The sequence below is a fragment of the Cavia porcellus genome, unplaced genomic scaffold (genome assembly GCF_034190915.1).
Source record: "Cavia porcellus strain 051 isolate PalLab524CR breed Dunkin Hartley unplaced genomic scaffold, mCavPor4.1 scaffold_5, whole genome shotgun sequence".
Lineage (NCBI taxonomy): Eukaryota > Metazoa > Chordata > Mammalia > Rodentia > Caviidae > Cavia > Cavia porcellus.
In genome coordinates, this window is record NW_026947488.1 from 52,339,028 (window position 1) to 52,360,651 (window position 21,624).

At 39.9% G+C, this 21,624-nt stretch overlaps 1 protein-coding gene across 9 annotated transcripts in view; it reads right to left on the minus strand.

Moving 5' to 3' along the window:
• The window catches only part of Qrich1 (glutamine rich 1), a 38,554-nt gene that overhangs the window by 9,560 nt on the left and 7,370 nt on the right, over positions 1-21,624 (minus strand). For all 9 annotated transcript variants that reach the window (XM_005006629.4, XM_013159780.3, XM_005006631.4 and 6 more), the window contains 4 exons: positions 16,869-17,198; positions 11,645-12,679; positions 1,870-2,047; positions 1,120-1,274 (listed from right to left, as the gene is read on the minus strand). In XM_005006629.4, the coding sequence (XP_005006686.1) occupies positions 1,120-1,274; positions 1,870-2,047; positions 11,645-12,679; positions 16,869-17,177 (1,677 nt within the window). In that variant the 5' untranslated portion in view covers positions 17,178-17,198. The remainder of the gene's footprint in view (positions 1-1,119; positions 1,275-1,869; positions 2,048-11,644; positions 12,680-16,868; positions 17,199-21,624) is intronic.

The following is a 21,624-nucleotide window of genomic DNA, read 5'->3' on the forward strand; positions in this document are numbered from 1 at the left end:
TTTGTGTTAATACAGGGCACAATGAAAAGAAAAGCTGTATGCTAGCATCAGATATTTTTTGGTGGCATTTTGTTTTGTTTGACACAGGGTCTTGCTATGTAGCTCAGGGTGGCCTTGATCTTACTATATAGTCTAGGCTTACCTGGAACTTGTGGTGATCCTCCTGCCTCAACCTCCCAAGTGCTGAGACTATAGGCCATGAGCCACTATATCTAGCCATACCTTTTTGTTACTTTTTTTTTTTTTTTTGTCTTTTTCATTTTTATCGGTACCAGGGATCGAACTCACGACTGCCTGCTTGCAAGGCAGACACTTGAGCTGCTGAGCTAAATCCCCAGCCCCCATACCTTTTTGTATAAATTACTTTTCCCCTCCTCCAGTATTGTGAATTGAACTCAGGCCTTCCCACTGAGTTATAGCCCCAGCCTCTTTGCCCCTTTTCTTGAGACAAGCTATCATTATGTAGTTGAGGCTGTCCTATAACTAAGTAGCCCAGGATGGCCTCAAATGTGTAGCAATTCTCCTGCCTCCACCTCCCAGAGTGCTGAGATTATATTATGCTAGATGCTCCTCCACATCTAGCCCATTTTCATTTTTGGAGACTAGGTCACACTGAGTTAGTAAATTGCTCTGATTGGGCTTAAACTTGCAATTTTCCTGTCTTAGCCTCCCAGTCTTCTGGATTACAAGTCTGTTTATAACACCCTATGCTTACTTCACAAAAGAAATGAATACTTTTTTGAGTGAAAAAATTAAATACCAAACATTTAACAGAAGTTTCTCCAAAGGTTAGGATTATGGATAATGATTGCCTACTATTTTCTAAAATGAACATGAAGGGGCTGGGGATTTAGCTCAGTGGCATAAGCGCCTGCCTTGCAAGCAGGCAGTCATGAGTTCAATCTCTGGTATCGATAAAAAGAAAAAAGACAAAAATAAATAAATAAAATAAAATGAACATGAAGATCTTTGCAATTCAAAACAAAATGTTTACTCTAAACTTCATTATATAACTCACAGAGAATTTTATTTTACCATGTCCTTTAACTAAGTTGACTAATCAGCAACACCCAATGGGAACACAGCTCACATACATTCCTGTGATAATCTGCTTCCTACCTTTTGAATACACAGGAAAATATAGTAGAGCACATCAGGGTCATAGGGTTCACCTTCTCCATTTCGAGCTTCCCGTGTCATTAGACACAGCCCATAATTCAACTCAGCCACAGCAGAGGAGATAAGATCTTCTTGGAATCGCAGCAGTTGGCGCCCTGTGACACAATTCCCAAAGGTGATTAGGGAACCTGGCAACAGTTGCCTATTTATAGGCTGATATTCCTAAAACCAGAGTACATACAGTTCAGAGCAGTGCTGGGCTAAGAATGACTGCTTATGTTTATAATCAGAACTCCCTCACTACATTAACTAATCACATTTGCTATTTTACCACCAGTTTACTTCTCATAATCCTTCCTATTTCACACACAGAATCTCAGAAATTATCATTAGGACCAAGAAATGAAAAGAAGAAAAAAATCAGAATCCACTTTGTACAATATAAGCAAGTTTATAAGCCTAATGCCAAAGAAGGTCCTTGAGTATACTCACTAATCTCTATTTCCTCCCAGAAGTTACTCTGCCTATTGAGGGGCTAGCTGAATTCTAGAAACCTCTGTTGACATAAATGCACACTTCCTGCTCCCTGTCTCAGGGTCTGGTTTGCTTGTTGCTAGTCATGATGTAGCTTAGCATTTCAGACAATGTTCTGTAGGCCTAGAGTCAAGGGCTATCAGCTTCTTCTTATTCTGTCCTCTTGTTACTGACATTGTGGACCCATTTCATTTACCACTCCCACCCAACACTCACTCCCAATGGGCGCCAATCTGTTCTGAGCATCCTTCTCCAGTTCAGCATTCTTGGTCTGGGCCCAGTTTTTCCATACTTCAAGCCCTTCTTCTGGTTTCAAAGAATTTGGAAGCAGAAGTTCTGGAGAAGGCTGTGGCTGTGACTGTGGTTCAACTTCAGCAACTTGGACAGTCTGAGCCTATGAAAAAAAAAAAAAAGTAAGTCAATACTGTTTTTGCATTAGGTCCTGGGGCAAAACTCCCAGAAAAAATTACTTAAGGTTCACTTAATTAAAAAAAGAAAGATTGTTGCTGACCTGCTTTGAAGAAACTTTAAGAGTTCTTAAATTTCAAGGATAATAAAAATAGCGCTACATAGTTGCAGAGTGAAATGCTTCTCATCCTTAGATGGACTTCTGAATGTCTTAAAAGTACTAAAACCCAGGGCTGCAATGTTTCACGAGGGTAGAATCCAAGTATCAGACTTTTTTTTTTTTTTTTAAAGCACTACTGATTTATTTTACCCTGGGCCCATCGACACAGTGCAGCTGCAGTCAGTCTTCTTAAACTCTCCAAGTAAAAAATGAACTCCAGTGTCATCACTAGCTTAATGAACTACTCCTCAAACGTCAATGTGCAAATAAATCACTTACTTGGGAACTTTATTAAAATGTTTATCCTGAGGCTGGGGATTTAGCTCAGTGGCATAAGCGCCTGCCTTGCAAGCAAGCAGTTCGATCCCCGGTACCGATAAAAAGGAAAAAAGACAAAAAAAGTTTATCCTGATTATAACGGTTTAGGGGTGATCAAAAGATTCATTAACAAAATTCAGTAGTACAGCAGGATACAAAGTCAACATTCAAAAGTTAAAAGCATTCAGGTATACAAACTCACTGAGAAAGAAATTAGGGAAACAGCACCTTTCACAATAGCACTGAGAAAAATGAAATAACTTAGAAAGGGATCTAATTAAAAAATCAATTGAATGAAATAAAAAACCTTTATATTGAAAACTACAGAATTCTGAAGATGGAGATTGAGGATTTAGCTCAGTGGCATAAACACCTGCCTGGCAAGCACAAGGTGCTAAGTTTGAGCTCTGGTACCAAAATATCAATAGCATACCACAAAGAACTAGATAAAACTACCCTAAAATTCCTCTGGAACCAGAAGAGATCTAGAATAGAAAAAATAATTCTAGGCAACAAAGGCAAGGCAGGGGTCATCACAATCCTCAACTTGAAATTATACTACAGAGCTACAGTACCATGACAAAAACATCATGGCACTGACCCAAAAACAGACTTCCGGATCAATGGAGCAGATTAAACATTCAGAAACAACTCCATATGGTGGCACACCATATGGAGCAATTGGGAAGCTGAGCTGGAATTGTAGTGAGTTGAAGCCTGGGCTACCTAAGTGAATTCAAGGCCAGCCTGCACTACATAGTGAGATCCTGCTTCAAAACAAACAAACAAACAAACAAACAAACAACTCCAAACATATACAGCTACCTCTATCTTTGAGAAAAACACCAAACACCTTCACTGGAAAAAAGAGCCTCTTTAATAAATGGTGCTAGAAAAACTGGCTTTCCATATACCAAAGATTAAAGTTAGACCTGTATCTCTCACCATGCATAAAGCTAAAATTGAAATGGATCAAAGATCTAAAATTAAAACTAAAACACTTAATCTGCTGTATGATAGGATACATAAAACTCTTGAAGATATATGTGTAGGCAAAAACTTTATGAACAAAATTTTATTGCACAGGAAATATAAAGAATCAACAAATGACCAGCACTTGGGAGGCTGAGACAAGGGGATTGCCACAATTTCAAGGCCAGTTTGGGCTACATAGTGAGTTCAAAGCCAGTGTGGGTTACAGAGTGAGACCATGCCTAAAAAAACACATAGATTCCTCAAAACACTAAAAATAGAGGTCCCATTTGAGTCAGCTATTCCCATTGTAGGTATCTTCCCCAGACTTAAAAGCATTACACCACAGTGTTATATGCACACCCATGTTTATAACAGCATAATCTGTAATAGCTAAATCTTAGAAACAGCTTCTATGGCCATCACAGGATGAATGGATAAAGAAAATATGAAGTTTTTCTGATACAAGGTCTCACCATATTTAGACTAGCCAGGGACTCGCATCAATTCACTTGCCTCAATCTCCTTATAGTTGTGTACCACCACACTTGTCTGAAACTGTGGTTTTTATATACCACAGAGCACCATTCTGCCATAAAGAAGAATAAATTTGGGAGACATGGTGGTACATGTCTGTAATCTGAGCACTCAGGAAGCTAAGGCAGGAGGATCACAGTGTTTACAGCCAGCAGGGGGTACACAGTGAGTTCAAGACCGGCGTGGAACACATGGGGAGAGCCTGCATCATGCGGGGGGGGGGGGGGGATAAACTTGAGACATTTTTAGGTAAATTGATGTACCTAGAATGTAATTTTAAGTAAAATAAATTGGACATATATGCTTAAATACTGTACTCTCTTACGTGAGAAACCCAAAGGGTAAGTAAGAACTGAAAAGGAATACAGATATTGAGTAGGGAAAAAAATGTTAAAATGGAAAGGGGAACAAGAAAGGGGGAAAAGAGAAAGGAAGAAAGGGAAGAGGGGTAAAAAATAAAGGAAAAGAATATGAATAAAGTTTTGTAAATGGAGAGGGGAAGAAGGATTGAAGGAAAGAGTGGGTAGTAAGGAAAAAAAGAATTATTATGCCCAGATATAAATTCTCTATGATGGATATGATCATTATGTATGTCAAGAGTGTACAAACAAAATTAACTTTTTTAAAAAACAAGGGAGTGGTAGCATTTTTTTTTTTTTGTAATGTAGCAAAGTTTTACATTTATTAAAGCCAGGAAAAGAAATAAGACTCTGCAAAGTGAGTTCGGGCCAAGTAAAAGTAAGCAAAGAAAGTATACTCTACAGTTTGAGAGTAGAATACTGTGAAATACAGTCTGGTATATTTCTTACAAGCTCTCAAATAAAATCAGGATCACTAGTCTGCATTTTACATTTTTTTTTTTTTTTTGGTACTAGGAATTGAACTCAAGTCCTAGCACTTGCCAAGTCGGAACTGTGCTGCTGAGCTATATCCCCAGCTCCTGCATTTCCCACTTATAGCATCAAATGTCCTCAGCAGTGATTCTTAAATTTAGCTGCAACTTCAAGTCATCTGGACTGAATTCTTTTGGGGGTGGGGGTGGTTTGAGATAGGGTCTTGTTATGCAGTTCAAGCTGGCTTTGGGCTCACTTTGTAGCGCAGGCTGGTCTCAAACTTGGAAGGATCTTCCTGCCTCAACCTTAAGTAGTGGGATCACATGAGTGTGCCACCACAACTGGCTTTAGACTGATTTTTTAAAATTTTTTTTGCGGGGGCTGGGGATTTAGCTCAGCAGCGTAAGTGCTCACCTGCCAAGCATGAGGTCATGAGTTCGATCCCCGGTACCAAAAAAAAAAAAAAAAAAAAAAAAAAAAAAAAAAAAAAATCTGTATCTGATACTCAGTAAACCAAATTTAATTTTCTGTACCTGACACAAGTAGCCCTCCATCCTTATAAAAATTCTCTACCCTAGACTTTACATGCTTAGAGCCTCATGAGATTAACAAACTTACAATGAATATTTGAATAAAAAGGTTAATTGACATCTAATCTTAATGATTTTCTAAAGAGGCCCCTAGACACTCAAATATTAAAACTCCAATGTTTGGGCTGGGGATTTAGCTCAGCGGCATAAGCGTCTGCCTTGCAAGCAGGCAGTCGTGAGTTCGATCCCCGGTACCGATAAAAAGGAAAAAGACAAAAAAAAAAAAAAAAAAAAAAAAACTCCAATGTTTTCAATTTCCAGTCGGACAGGATAGCATTCACCTGTAATCCCAGCATTCTGGGAGTATAAGGTAGGAGGATCAAAAGTCCAGCCTGAGCAATTTATTTATTTATTTCTGGGTACTGGTATAGGTGCTGTGCCACTGAGCAACTAATTGAGACCCTGTATTAAACAAAAAATTCAAAAAAGGACTAGCTTCAGATTTAATCTTTAATACCAAAAAAAAAAAAAAAAAAAAAAAAACCTACAGATGAAACATTTCTTGAGTAGGGGGTTCCAACTTTAAAGGTAGAGAAAATTAATACATTTTCAAGGAATGTGCTTGGCCTATTAAAGATAATGACTTTTCAAAAAAATTCAATTCAAATTATACAAAAGCCCTACCTGCTCTTACACACTGATTCAACAAACATTATCTGCAAAGTTCTGTGTTAGGCTTAGGAATACAGAAATGCATAAACCTTCATCTGGGATAAAGATCTGACTGAAATGGTAGTGATGTGAAGAAAAATCTTGGCATCAGTTTCTCCTCAGTTCCACTGGTTAGTCTAGAAGTCAACAAAAACTCATTACTCCAAAGCAGTTGCATTAAATGCTGCTCATCATGGACCTCTCCTCAAGGCAACTGAACTCAGGGCCAGTAGAACAAATGGCACAGAGCCTCTCAGAATGAGCTATGTTTAAGCCCTTGCACACAGCCCAAGTCTCCCTTCACTAGTTAACAATTTCTCAGCACATCCAGCAGCGCAATTTCTACTACTCCATTTGACAAAAGGGAATTGCTGTCACCAATTTTTTCTTGGTCAAAGCTAAATCTATAGGTAGGCCTTGGAATTCTTGCCCCTTTTTTTGTTGCACTATTAGGAACTAAATCCAGGGCCTTTACATTGCCAGTCACACACACACACATCCTCTGCCCCTTTCTGAGACATGGTCTGGCTAACTAACTTGTTCAGGCTGATCCTCCTGGTTCAGCCTCCTACAGACTGAGGTAATAGGCATGCATCACTATGCATAACTTCTTGCGCTTTCTTCTTTTTGACCTGACACTCATTTTCTAATTCTAAAGTTCTTTGACCTTTGATCTCCATGCTGCATTCTGTCCAACCCCTATTCTGGTTACCATAGAAATAAACACTGTCTTCTTGTTTATCCCATTGGTAACTAGCACCATCAGCACCATTCCTGGTTCCTCCCAGTTAAAATTTACTATCATGATGACTGTCATGCTGCTGTATGTTTGTACTCTGAGCTGCTCAGGGGACTGAGGCAGGAGGATTACAAGTTTGAGGCCAACCTGTGCAACTTTTGTGAGCCTTCATCTCAAAATAAAATGATAAAGGCTGGATACTTGGTTCAGTTCTAGAGTAACTTGCCTGACATGCATGAAATCTTGGGTTCAATCTTGAGTAATGTGATAGAAAAAAAAAAGTACTGAAATGAGAGGGTCACATGATTTTAGTTTTATAGCCAACAAAACCACTCACAATATTCTGTTGTACTCTATTCATCGTTGTTTTTTGTGTTTTGTTTTTTTGGTACTGGGGATCAAAACTCACGACCTCACACTTGCCAGGCAGGTGTTGTGCCACTGAGCTAAAACCCAGGTCCATCTGATCATCCTTCTGACATCATACCCTCCTAGACCTCGTCAGTCTACTGGGCATCTATCTGCCTTGTGTTTATCTCTGCAAGTCCCTCAAATATTTGTCAACCCTGGGCTCTGCTTTAGACACTTTAACGTCAGCTACACATTCTCCATTCTCCCTGGTGAATCTTACCCAACCTTTCCAGATTAGATTTCCATGTTTGTGGAAGTGACTGCCAACTATGCAACTCTAAGAACGTATCAGTTGTTACTCTACATCTCCAATTGAACATTTCACAGCACCTTAAACTAATGTCCAAAGAGAACACCCATCTTCTGATCCCAAACCTATTCTCTGCAGAATGCCCTCCTAAACTTACGCACCTGACCGGACAAGTAGGCAGGGGCCATACCATGTGGGGCAATGCTTTTCTACTGGCTTTTTGGCAGCATTCTGTAATGCCTCTACCCACCAAATGTCAGTAACTTTCTTTCTTTTTTTTTTTTGCCTTTCTCATTTTTATCGGTACCAAGGATCGAACTCACGACCGCCTGCTTGCAAGGCAGGCGCTTATGCCGCTGAGCTAAATCCCCCCCTTTTTTAATGTCAGTAACTTTCCTAAGCATCTTGGTGACCAAATATTCTTTTACTATGTCCAAATGTCCTAGCAAGGATGAGAGTTCAATTCCTGGTTCCAAATGTCTACTGATAGATGTGAGCAAGAGTGATACAGCCCAGGTAGACTGGGCTGGAGACATAGCTCAGTGGCACAAGTGCCTGCCTGCCAAGCCTGAGGTTGTAAGTCTGACCCTCGGTAACAAAAAAAAAAAAAAAAAAAAAAAAAAAAAAAAGAAAAAAGAAAAAAAAGCCGGAGGAGGAGGAGAAGGTGAAGGAGAAGAAAGAGGAGGAGGAGGAGGAAGAAAATTACTGATACAGGTAGGGCTTTGTACACTATGCAGTATGGTTTCCTTAAACAGCATGGGAGACCATGAAGACCTGGGAAATGATGCAATCTTACATTTTAATAGCACTGTTAGGGCCAAGGACATAGCTCAGTAGTACAGTGCTTGCCTAGCACATGTGAGGCCCTGGGTCCCATGCTTAATGCTTCACGAAAAAAAATTTTTCTTTTTGTTCTATGGAGAATGGATTAAAAAGCAAAAGTAGAAGCATATGGTTGTGGACTGGACTAAAGTAATGGCACTAAGGGAGACTTAAGAGAACATAAGAAGTCTGGTTGTAGAACCAATGTGGTGTACTGATAAAATGGCTCCAAAGAATAAAGAAAGTAACCTCAAGGATGACTCCTGGTTTTGTTGTGGTTTGGGATGAAGGATACTAGGACTAAAACCAGGACCTGTACACTGAGCTACATTCCCAGTTCTTTTATTTTTTGAGACAGTTTAGCTGGCTGCCCTGGTTGGGCTCAAAGCTCCCATCCTTCCATCTCAATGGCTCCAAGTGCTGGGATTCCAGAACAAGCCATCACATTAGACTGACTTGTGGGCTTTGGGCTTAACTGGGAGATGGTGGTGCTAATTTGTGAGACAGGAACGCTTTTGACAGTAGTCTTAATAACAGTAAGAGATAAGTTAGTAAATCTAAGTAAATGATATGTAAGTAGTCAAATGTGTAGAAAGGGTCCTAAAAGGGAAAAAAATCTAGAAATGTTTATGTGTGTGTTAACATCTCCTTAGGGGTTAAGAGTCAGAGTCCCGAATCAGCCTGTGTAAGGCTGAACCCTAACTCTAGTATTTTCTAACCATGGCATTTGGCTTCTCATTTAACTTTTCCTACACGTCAGTGTCCTAATACTGCATGAGGTTGGTGTGAAGAGAATTTTCTTACAAGTACTGGGGACGGAAGCCAGGGCCTCTGCACTGAGGTACACCCCCATACACTCTTACACCCATCCATCCATTATGTTTGTTTGTTGCATTTTTGAGGCAGGGTCTTGCTATGCAGTTCAGGGTGGCCTTGAGCTCATTCTGTAGGCCAGGCTGGTCGAAAATTTGTAATGATCCTCCTGCCTCAGACTCCCAAGTGCTGGGATTATAGGCATGCGACACAACATCCACGTTCTTATTTTGATTTTTTGAGACTGTGTGTCACTATATATTTCAACTTAGCTTCCAACTCATGGCAATCATCCTGCCTCAGGCTCCAGCATGCTGGGACTACAAGCATGTGACACCACACCTGGCTCAAATATGATCTCTTGTACTGTATACTGCTGTGAGATAAAAACAAACAGGCCTGTCCATTTTGGCCACTGTCACCAGACAAGAACGGACTCAAGTAAGAATCAAAAAGAAAACTGAAACTATATTACCAGCTACTCAGGAGCCAAGGCAGGAAGAGCCCAGGATGTGGCAGCTTTTGGGCAACAAATCAAGACCCTTTCTGAAAACAAAAGAAAAATGCATGCAAATGGAGCCAACTTGTGCAGATCATGTTTCTGAGACCTGTGAGAATAAAGTATAATAGATAAATGGGGTAACATATGGAAGAGGATGCCAAAAGAGGAAGGTTTGACCACAAATCTGGTTTTAAAGAAGATTAGAACACTTTCATAAAAAGTATGGCCTTCTCCACGCCTCAAACCACAACAGTAGAGGGAACATATTATGTCATTAGCTTTTTTAAACGCCTATCACAGCACAACTGTCTTCTGCATGGTTTGTAAGTGGTCCAAAGGTGGTGTCTTTTTCATCTCAGTTCCCCTCACACAGCTCCATATAAATGTCCTAGCCAGTTTCTCCTTGATGAAATCAATTCTATATAACTCTTACTTCATTTCTCTTGTCACCAGGACTTGAGAAATCCATAAATTTCAGACTTTCTACTAAGACAGACCCACATCAACTCCATTTTGAAAAGACAACTCTTCATTCTCCATACTACTTTCCCACTATTTTCCTCTCATGTTGCCTTAGGATGTATCCTTTTAGAAACACATTTATCTATCCAGTCTTCCACTGATTTAAGCGATAACTTGTTTAAACCTTTTCCAAATTTACCTGTGTATATCATTTTTTATTATGCTGTCTTATCAATAATTCAAAACAAGAGAAATCATTAAAATTCTTATTTTAACAACTAGACTCTGAGATACCTGAAACAAGGACTACTTCATTTTATTTTTAGGCATTACAAAGATATTTAGCAGGTCTTTAACAAAGTCACCTAAAAGGATATACTGTTGTTGCTAGGAAACTAGCCTTTGCTTAATGGATAATGATCCATGAGTTTCTAAGTGTGGTCCCTCATCTAATTTATTTGTGACTGTTCCCTCACTTGCAGTCCCAGAAGCCTACCACTATCAGTCTCACAAGACCAGAGGGTCAATATCCTACTTTTTGTGTGTGTGAGATAGGGTCTTACTATACTGCTATATAGCCAAAGGCAGCCTCAAATTCATAATTTTCCTGCCTCAGCCTCCCAAGGGCCGAGATGATAGGTTAAGTTCTACCACACTCAGGTCCCATTTATTTTGTATGATTTTTTTTTTTTGCAGGGCTGAAGACTGAATACAGGGACATGCCTCATGATGTTAACTAAGCAAGAACACTACCACTGAGCTTTTATAGTGCCCGTGCCCTTTATATCCTTTTCCAAAGATCTGTTATACAAAGAATTGGAAAGTCTGTTAACAATATAAGAAGATTAATCTATTCACACTCTTAAACTACCTTTAAAATTACTCGGTAGGATGGTACATGTCTATAATCCCAGCATTCGGGGGGCTGAGGCAGGAGGATCATTAAGCATTTGGAGGCCAGCCTCGGCTACACACTGAGTTTAAGGGCAGCCTAAACTACACAGTGAGACACTGTCTCAAAAAACAAAAACAAAATCAGGCATAGTGGTTCACCCTTGTAATCCCAGCATCTGGCACAAGAATACAAATTTGAGACCAGCCTGGGCTACAAAGTAAGCTCAAGGCCAGCTTGAACTGCAGAGCAAAACCTTATCTCAAAAAGACAAACAAAAACAAAACAAAACAAACAAAAACACCCCAAAATGACCAATTAGAAAAAATCTCAAGTAAGTTGAAAGCTAAACATCCAACACAATTCTATTTTGGCAATTTTTTTTTTATAATTCTAAAATTTTAAAACAAAAAGGAAAAATTCAATGCTGCCATGTCAGAAAACACAATTAATCGGGGATTACCTTTTTTTTTTAGGATATACCTCCTGCTTTTAGAACTGCTTCTATTCCTTTCCCAAATCCTAAATACTTTATAAGACTAACACCATGCCAGTAAAGGCCAGAGATTTTAGCAAGTTCTGTTAGATTTAGCCCTGCAGGAAAAAGATACCCTACAGATGTCTCACTTACTGAACAAGTAACCTGGAGCTGCTGCTGCTGCTGCTGTGGTGGCGGTGGTGTCTGTTCTTGGGGGGTCTGCTGTTGTGGCTGCTGCTGGGGGTCCCATATATGGACAGTCTGAGCTGTATTCTGGTACGTGCCTGCCACAGCCTGCACAGCTACTGGAATGTGGATGTTGCCATTCATAAACTGTGCTGGAAAGAGAGAGTTTGCAAGGGTCTGCACTACTTCTTCATGGGAGTTTTTCACTACAGACGTGGTGCCCACCATCTTCTCCTTGTCATCCTCCAGCTTTACAGCTGCCAGGGCCGTGGGTGAGCCACTGACGTGAACTGCATTGTAGGCTTCCTGGGGAATGGCAATGTGGGTAATGCTCTGCTGTTGAGGGTCCCCCCGGGGCTGGGCAGAATAAACAGGGATGGTCCAAGTTTCTCCTGTAGGGCTAGTAATGGTCCCAGTGGCACTGTACAGGTGGGCACTGTCTACTGTCAGCAAGTCTGGCCTCAAAGACACGTAACTCTGTTGCTGGCCCTGTGGAATGGCCAACACGGTGGCCACCGGCTGCCCTGAGATGGCGTAGGACACAGTGATGGGCATGTCCACTTTGCGCTTCTTCACTGGCTGGAGGACACTGGCTGTGCCAACCCGGCGTTCCCCTTCCCGGGGTGAGCCCTGCTGGGATGGTGGTGGGGAAAGGGCACCCACAGTTTGGATTTGGATCTGCTGACCCCCAGCAAGAGACTGTCCAGCAACCAGCTGAGCCTGGATTTGCTGATGTGGTATGTGCTCCTCCGGAATTTCCGCTGCCTGAATCTGCTGGGCCGCCTGCACATGCTGCACCTGGATTTGGGCCGCTTGCAGCTGCGAGGGGTTGGGGCTCTGCAGAGATGGGGTCTGGATGGAAGAGGCTGCTGACTGTGGTGTCTGGCCCTGGATCTGCACCTGGACCTGGATGGGCTGCTCAGCCGGCTGATGAACGGTGAGCTGTGGGGAGAGCTGCTGAGCCGAGACCTGCTGCGGAGACTGCTGTACCTGCACCTGTACCTGTAGCAACAAGATTAACTAGTGAGTAAGCCAGGTAGCATTGAAAATCCCATCCCTAGGGGACTTAGGCAGGGTCCCCATATACTGTGAAGAGGACCTGCCATAACCCAGGGCACAATCCTCAAAATCATACAGAAATTCTTCAACATCACCCCAAAATCATACAGAAATTCTTCAACATCACCACATTCCAACCTGGAAAGCAAGTAAGAACTACTGCTCAGGAGGAATCAGAATGTTTATTCACTTTTTGTTGTTGATTTTTCATTTGTTTTTGTTTTTAGAGACAGGATCTCACTATATAGTTTAGGCTGGCCTTCAATTCGTTATCCTCCTACCTCAGCCTCTCAACTACTGCCATGAAGGGCCACACTCAGCTATTTGTTTATTTATTTATTTTTGGTACCAGGAATCAAACTCACGACTTTACACTTGACAGGCAGGCGCTGTGCCACCAAGCTATATCCCTGGCCCTGTTTATCCATTTTTAACTCTTCTTTTAAAATGTGTTGTTTTTCATACATGGGTTTAGTAGTTTAAGTGTATGATTTATAAATATATATTTATATATGTTCAAAAATATTTTATCTATGGGCAGGTATGGTAGTGCATACCTGTAACCTCAGCACTTGGGAGGCTGAGGCAGGAGGATCACTGCAAGTTCAAGGTCAGTTTGGGCTACATAGCTCAAGGCCAAAACTGAACTACATAGCAAGACTGTCAAAAAGCAAAAAATTATCTATGGGATAAGTGATAAAAAATGCAAGGCCACTTTTCTAGAAGGTAAGAACAAATACATTCCACACGCATCCATTTCTCATGTGTCCAACTCAGGATCAGACGTGTGCCACTGTGATTGGCCACAAAATAATACTTTATTGTAGATCAAATCTATCTCCCAGGGGCTGGGGATTTAGCTCAGCAGCATAAGTACCTGCTTTGCAAGCACACGGTCAAGAGTTTGATCCCTGGTACCAATTAAAAAAAAAAAAATCTATCTCCCACCATGAATATAGAAAATATGAAGCCAGGTATATGACACACACGTACAGTCCCAACACATTAGGAGGCTGGGACAGGAGAATCACTGCAAGTTTGAGGCCAGCCTGGGCTAAATAGTAAGAACAAGCCAGCTTGAACAGACTATATAGCAAGCCCCTGTCTTAAAAAAAGGAAACAAACCAACAAGGTTCTATTGCATGATTTCTTGGTGTGCTTAAGATACTTTAAGAGAAAAAGCAAGGTTCAGGGATTTAGCTCAATGGTATAACCACCTGCCTGGCAAGTGCAAGGTTGTGAGTTCGATTCCCCGTGCCCAAAAAAAAGAGAAAGCAGATTTTTAAAAGCCCTACAAAATCTAGGTAACTTCATTTTAACAAGATAACCATACTCTGGATCACACATTTCTGGTAATGCAGCTCATTTCTTCTTATTTTATTTTGCAAAACTGCATAAAAACTGTCATACAGGGGCCAGAGATTTAGCTCAGCAGCATAAGTGCCTGCTTGGCAAGTGTGAAGTTGTGAGTTTGAATCCCGGTACCCAAAAAAAAAAAAAAAAAAACCACAAAAAAACCCCCAAAAACCTGTCATACATAGTATGAAATAAAAAAAGGCTTTTCCATTACACATGCATAACTAAAATTACTGTTACTCATAGGTATAAATTATGAAGGTACAAAAAAAGGGTAACAGATAAACGAAAATAAGGCGGCAGATAATTAGAAAACAGATGAGGTTCTGTGTCTAGTAAGAGGACATACATGTCAAAGGACAACCAAAGATGTTTCTTGGACAACTGGATATCTATGTGCAAAAGAATGAAATTGGGGTCAAGGGAAATAGCTCAGTGGCACAATGACTGCCTAGCAAACACAAAGTCCTAAGTTTGATCCTGGTATCAAAAAACAAAACAAACAAACAAACAAAAAAACCCAATGATGTTGGACTTCATATCATACACAAAATAATGGAAATCTGAATAGATGACTCTTTGAAGAACATATACAAATGGTCAACAAGTATAAAGTTGCTCAACATAATTAAATATCAAAGAAATTATATCAAAACCACAATGAGATACCATTTATAACCCACTAGAATGACTTTACCAAAAAAAAAAAAAAAAAAAAGCAAAATAACAGTAACACACATTTATAATCCCAAATTCTTCAGAAAGCTGAGGCAAGAGGATCAAATTCAATGCCAAGGCTAACATGTCTCACAATAAAGGAGGACTGTAGCTCAGTGGTAAGAAAATTTGTTTATTAGCATGACCAAATGCCTGGATTCAATTTCCAGAAAAAAAAGATAGTGACTTTTGGTGAAGATGTGGAAAAAACAGAACTCTGATGGGGGAGGGGAAGGGATGTAAAATTGGCATAGCATTTTAGAAAGCAGTCTGAGCGCTCCTCAAAAGGTAAATGTAGGGGGCTGAGGATTTAGCTCAGCGGCATAAGCGCCTGCCTTGCAAGCAGGCAGTCGTGAGTTCAATCCCTGGTACCAATAAAAACGAGAAAGACAAAAAAAAAAAAAAAAAAGGTAAATGTACTATTTGACAAACATGATAAATCATATAACCCAGCAATATTACACCTAGCTATCTAGTCCACAGAAAACATATATCCACACAAAAACTTGTATATGAAAGTTCACAGCCTTATTCACAATAGATGAAAAGTCTGTATTATACTAACAGCTCAGAGTATTCTAGCTTCAGCTAACTAACTTCAGCTGACTAACTTCAGTTAGTCAAAAGATCACATGGTAACCAGGGACTTAGCTCAGCTGAACAAGCACCTGTCTGGCAAGCACAAGGTGGTAAATTCAATCTCTGATACCAAAAAAAAAACACCCCAAAACACAAAACACCAAAAAAGAGATCACATGGTGCAGTGTAACCCTTAATATTGAATTAGATATTATAAGTAATCTAGACATGATTTTAAATATACAAGAAGGTATACGTAGACCATGTGCAAATACATCATTTTATAAAAGGGCCCAGGCATAGTGATGCACACCTGTAATCCCAGCACTCAGGAGACTGAGGCAGGAGGATCACTGTGAGTTCAAGGCCAATCTCAACTACATAGCAAAAAAAAAAAACCAGTGTGGGGGGGTAGAGGTTAGAGTTAAGCATCCAAATTTTAGTATCTTATATAAGGGATATGCTATACAATTCACAGTTAATTCCGAATCTACTGGCATGGATGGCAGCAAAGCCTCAGTCACAGGTTGTTATTATATCCAAATCCCAAATCCAGTCCCAGAACTCTTAATTTCTATACTGTTCAATTCTCCAAGATAAATAGCATGTATTTATGATTTTTTAAGTTTATAGTAACTGAAAGTATTTTTAGTACATGTTAACTATAGTAGTTTTAGTGTTAAAGTTTCAAAGACTCCCTTTTAGTAGCATACACAAGGCTACTACTAATCAATTCCTAGCACTGCAAAAACAAACAAACAAACAAAAAAACCCTTAAGTGAAAGTAATTTCCATCTTTTCTTTTTTTTTTTTTTTTTTTTTTGAGACAGGTCTCACTGTGTAGTTCAGGTTGGCCTTGAACTCATAATGATCCTCCTGCTTCATCCAGAGTGCTGGGAATACAGGTGTGCACCACCATGAGTGGCAAAAAGTAATTTTTTAACATCTATACAGACATAATATATACATATTTTTTTTATTTTGGTCTTTTTCCTTTTTATCGGTACCGGGGATCGAACTCACGACTGCCTACTTGCAAGGTAGGTGCTTTTTCATTTTTATCGGTACCAGGGATCGAACTCACGACCGCCTGCTTGCAAGGCAGGTGCTTATGCCGCTGAGCTAAATCCCCAGCCCCGCAAAGTAGGTGCTTATGCCGCTGAGCCAAATCCCCAGCCCCCAGACATAATATTTGAACCTCAAAAGCCTGACAGTAAATGCCTGACACAAAAATAATTTCTTAACATCTATATAAGTATTATATTCCTGACCAGGTGTGTAATCCTAGCACTCAGGAATCCGAGACAAGAGGATTGCTTTGAGTCTGAGATTAGCCTGGGCTACGACATGAGTTCAAGGCCAGCCTGAACTACACAGTGAGACCTTGTCTCAAAAAAAAAAAAAAAAAGTTTCTAATACTCAAAACCCTGACAGCAAATAAAGGTGTTAAACAACCTGAACCTAAACATTTCCCTTTTACCTGAACCTGCTGTGGTTGCTGAACCTGGATCTGTTGCTCTTGCTGGGTCTGTGGCTGAACACTGGTGGTGACTGGACAAGCAAGTTCAAGCAAAGACCCAGCCACTTCAGTGCTGTCTGTGTAAATGCAGTTCCCACCCTGTTGGTACACCATGGTCGTGGTGGCTGTCTGCTGGAATTCCTGAAGGGCTTCTGGACCCTTAGAGGCCAGTGAGTCCAGAAACTCCTTCATTCTGTGTTGTGGGACAGACCGTGCCTTCACTCGGATGTATTCTTCAAAGGAAATGGTGTTCTCCAAAGAATTATTCATATTGCAGAATCCTTAGGGTTCCTAAAAACAAATGGACAGAAGTCAAAATTACAGTATTGTTTTTATATCTTGAAATGCATAGAAGCAATCATCTTGATATCAAAGTAGAATAGGCAGGACAGTTGAATATTAACTAGAATCCAAAATAAGTTTTATTGCATCATCTTGTGTTTTCAGTTAATATATAAAAAACATTTCTTAAACTATCACACTGAAAAGAAAAAAAACAAAAGCATGCCTCACTATACTAAAAGAAACAGGCTGAAACAGGAGAAACACTTCCTATTCGCCAGTAGGCCAATTCCACCCTCTTGGCAGATCCAAGCATCACTATGAACAGTAAATGTCACAAACAAAACTGCTCTCTGATCATCACAGACAGAACTACTAAGCAAGGAGAAGGAAGCTAGTATCAAAGATTCCTACTGACTTGTTTTGTTTCAGTCACCAAGCATGTCCTTCAGTGGAGACAGTTACGCGACCCAGCTGTGACAAGACCCAAGAGACAGGGACATATTCTTCATCTCCCAACCAAAGCACCAGCTCCCATCAAAACACCAAAAATCTCATTTGCCCATACAGTGCTCACCTTTTTTTTTGTAGCATAGCTTAGTGGTCAAGAGCACATACTTTAGAGCCAGATAACTGAGCTGAATCAGTCTCAACTGTGTAAGTAGTCAATCCTAGTTTTTCTGTCTATAAAGCAAGGATAAGACAGTACTTACCTCAGATTTGATAAGATTAAAGTGAATGTATGTAAAACACTTAAAAAAGTATCTGGGACAAATAGGTAGCACTGTATTAGTATTAAAATTGTTGATGAGAGGGAACTGAATAATAGTGGCTTAAATAACTAGATCACTACAAAAGTTCAGGAGAGAGGAAGAGAGAGAGAAGGAGGGAGAGAGAGAGAGAGATCAGAAGTCAGTTCTACAGGGCTTTTTGTCAATATTTCTGTACTTAAATTGACCTATGAAGGTGGATGTTCGTATGTGGATACTAAATGACCTGCCATTGCTATCTTTGTCTCTTCCCTGACCAGGACTACCTCCAAAACAAAAACAACAGTAAACTGAGTAGTTTCCTTGCTTAAAATGACTCTCAAGCCAATCTAAAATGCCCAGAAATACAATTTTTTTCTTTGAGTTATCAGGTCAGAAATGCTAGCCTCTCTTTCATTTCCCTGATTCTCCCACCTTATGTTACAGATTTCAAGTATATGAGTAATCATTTTCTTTCTTCCATTTGGCTCTGAATTCCTGGCAGACAAGATTGTGTTCTGCTACTCTCTAGATCACATACAGCCAGTGCTTCTTATATACCTGTTGCATTTGGAATTTAATGCAAAACAGGAAGAATTGATTCCTTCTTTGTGTGACATCCCCAACTTGTAACAATAAAATATAATGTAGGTGCACACACTAGGGAAAAGGAATACAGGAATTTCTCCTATGAAATAGCTAGTACTAACTCTGGGCGGGGGGGGGGGGATTACACATCCAGGGCAAGACTGAAATAAAGGGAAAAATATGGTCCTTAAATTCAATTTAGTGACACTGATACTACTTCTGTGGGGTGTACTGCATAAACATGGAAGACAAGTCATATTTCAATGCTTCCAAACAATAGATTTCAGTAATAATTTTTCTGGGTTTTTTTTTTTTTTTTGTCTTTTTCCTTTTTTATCAGTACCAGGGATCGAACTCACGACCACCTGCTTGCAAGGCAGGTGCTTATGCTGCTGAACTAAATCCCCAGCCCCTAGTAATAATTTTTCTAACAATGCATATAATACATGGAGAATATATTCATCCATGAATAAATAACATACCTTATTTTATCTGAAATCACAATTTCCTGGGCATTGCCTTAGGAAAGTCTCCAATCTTAAAGAAACTCTAAGTATAACAGAATACAGAGAACCACCAGTGTAAGTCATGGGATACAAGAGAAAACCCTTGCTGATGTGCTGTTTTTGGAAACATCACTCTTCTTTGCCCCCTTTTCGCATCTTTTTAGACTATCTCCCTCATTCAGCTTTCCCTTTCTCCCTGGAATGGAGCTTTCTGTTATTTTCTCTCAGGGTAGAAAATTCAATCCTAAAGCCTGCTATGAGAACGCAAAAAAAAAAGTGATCAATTCTCCAAGGCACACTGAAGAGCATCAAGGCCAACCAAACTGTTAGATTTGAGAACAGGTTACTCAAGTGTAGGTAGTCCTCAAAGCTGGAACAAAGACACAATAATATTACAAAGTTCACCATATGCAGGACTCTAATCAAAGTCTTCTCAAAGGAGTTACAAGAGAAACGAGAACCTGTTACAGGGTTCCTCTACCATGTCGGCACATACTTCAGTTTTTCACTTCCACTATAAAACAACAAACAAACAAATACTTAACAGCAGGCTCAAGAATGATGTTGCACTCCTATAATCCCAGTTATTCAGGAGGCTAAGGCTGGAGGACTACAAGTTCAAAGGCTAGACAGGGCAATGCAGTGGGACTTGGTCTCAAATAAAAAAAAAAAAAAATCAGGGAATGTAGCACAATGGTACAGCACTACTGGCTTGGATCCCTAGTAGCATAAAAATACATAAGCAATGTAATCGTTACAACAGCTTCATATGTATGCCTGACAACACCAGTCACATCTTTTATATGGACTGGACACAAGTGCCCTATCTCACCTTGTAATCTTGTAAATGTTTTTTTTTTTTTTGTCTTTTTCGTTTTTATTGGTACCGGGGATCGAACTCACGACTGCCTGCTTGCAAGGCAGGTGCTTATGCCGCTGAGCTAAATCCCCAGCCCCAATCTTGTAAATTTAAATGATTTGTTTCCTTTAGTCTCCTATCCTCCATCTGTACAAAATGCCCATGCAAAAAAAAAAAAAAAAAAAAAAAAGCTGAGAGTCGTGAAGCTCAGGAGTTTACCCGAGTGATGCAAGGGTGAGCAATTAAACACATCACACCAAACAGCCATATCCCTATGTGTTGGGGGGGGGGGTTGTTTTGTGTTTTTTGAGACATGATTTCACTGTTCAGCTGTTCAGGCTGACCTTGAATTCATTTTGTAGAATTCACAAAAATTCTCCTGCCTCAGCTTCCCAAGTGCTGAGATAACAATTGTGCAGTGCCACGCCCAGTTATATCCAACAGGTTCTAAGCCCCCAAACCCACTCTACTCCAGTGGCCAAAACAAAAAAGAAAATAACTCAAGAGAATATGGTCAAAGGATCAGCAAACTGAAGTATGTGAATTCATCAGCAAGATATACAGACTCCTTGTATTTATACTGTTTTTAATGGAGCTAAGGAAATGACCTATTTTAAAAATGTAAACCAGTTTGCCTCTAATTTTTTAATGATACAAAGTAAACAGTGAAACAAACATTTTATCAAGTTAAAAAAACTATTGTTTTGTTTCAGAGACAGGGAATCCCTTTACAGTCCAGGCTGACCTCAGACTCACTTTGTAACCCAGATAGGCCTCCAATTTGCAGTGATCCTCATGCCTCAGCCTCCTGAGTGCTGGGATTAAAAGTGGCTTTTTTTTTTAAAGATAGGGATATGAAGGTATAAAATGAAGTTTTTGTTACAGCACCAAGTATTGGACCTATGGAGCATGGAACTGTATCCCCAAGTGCTTTTTGAGACAGGGGTTCATCAAATTGCCAAGACTGGTCTCAAACTTGTAATCTCCCTTGTTCAGCCTAACAACTACAGCAGCTGGGGTTACAGGCATGTAGCACCATCCCTAGCTGATCTCTAATTTTTAGTCATCAATTTAACGTATTTACCACCCGCCCAGGAGAGTCTAGGGCATTTAAATTACCCTCCTCTCACTCTTTCATCACCCACTGCAATCACTTCACTAATTTTACAGCATCTCTGGGTATTCTACTATGTAAGATAAATAAAGTTCCATGCTCTATTTATTTTTCAGGGTGATACTAGGGATCAAACTCAGGGCCTTGCACATTATAAGCACATACTTTACCAGTGAGCTACTCCACAGCTTCTTTGCCTTCTATTCTTTTGTTTTTGGCTTTTTTGGTTACTGGGAATTGAACTCACGACCACATGCTTGCCAGGTAGGGACTGTGCTGCTGAGTTATATACCTGGCCCTGTCTTCTCTATTTTTGACAAGTATTTAGCCAAGTATAGTTCTACTTAAATACCCTTTTAGTGTACGAATGCAACATTTCATATATCAAATCAAAATCCATAGTTTTTTGTTTTGTTTTGGTTTTGTAAATAAAGGTTCCAAAGCACTCAGAAAACATTCTGCTAACAAAGTCATCTCCAAACAAATGCTATCTATCAGTATTTGCAGAACAGCATCTTCAACCAAGTTACTGCAAGAACTCTAATCCAAATACAAAAAGGCAAACAAAGATATTCAGCTCTCAGAAGAAAATAAAAACTTCAAAAAGTTTCATGCTCTA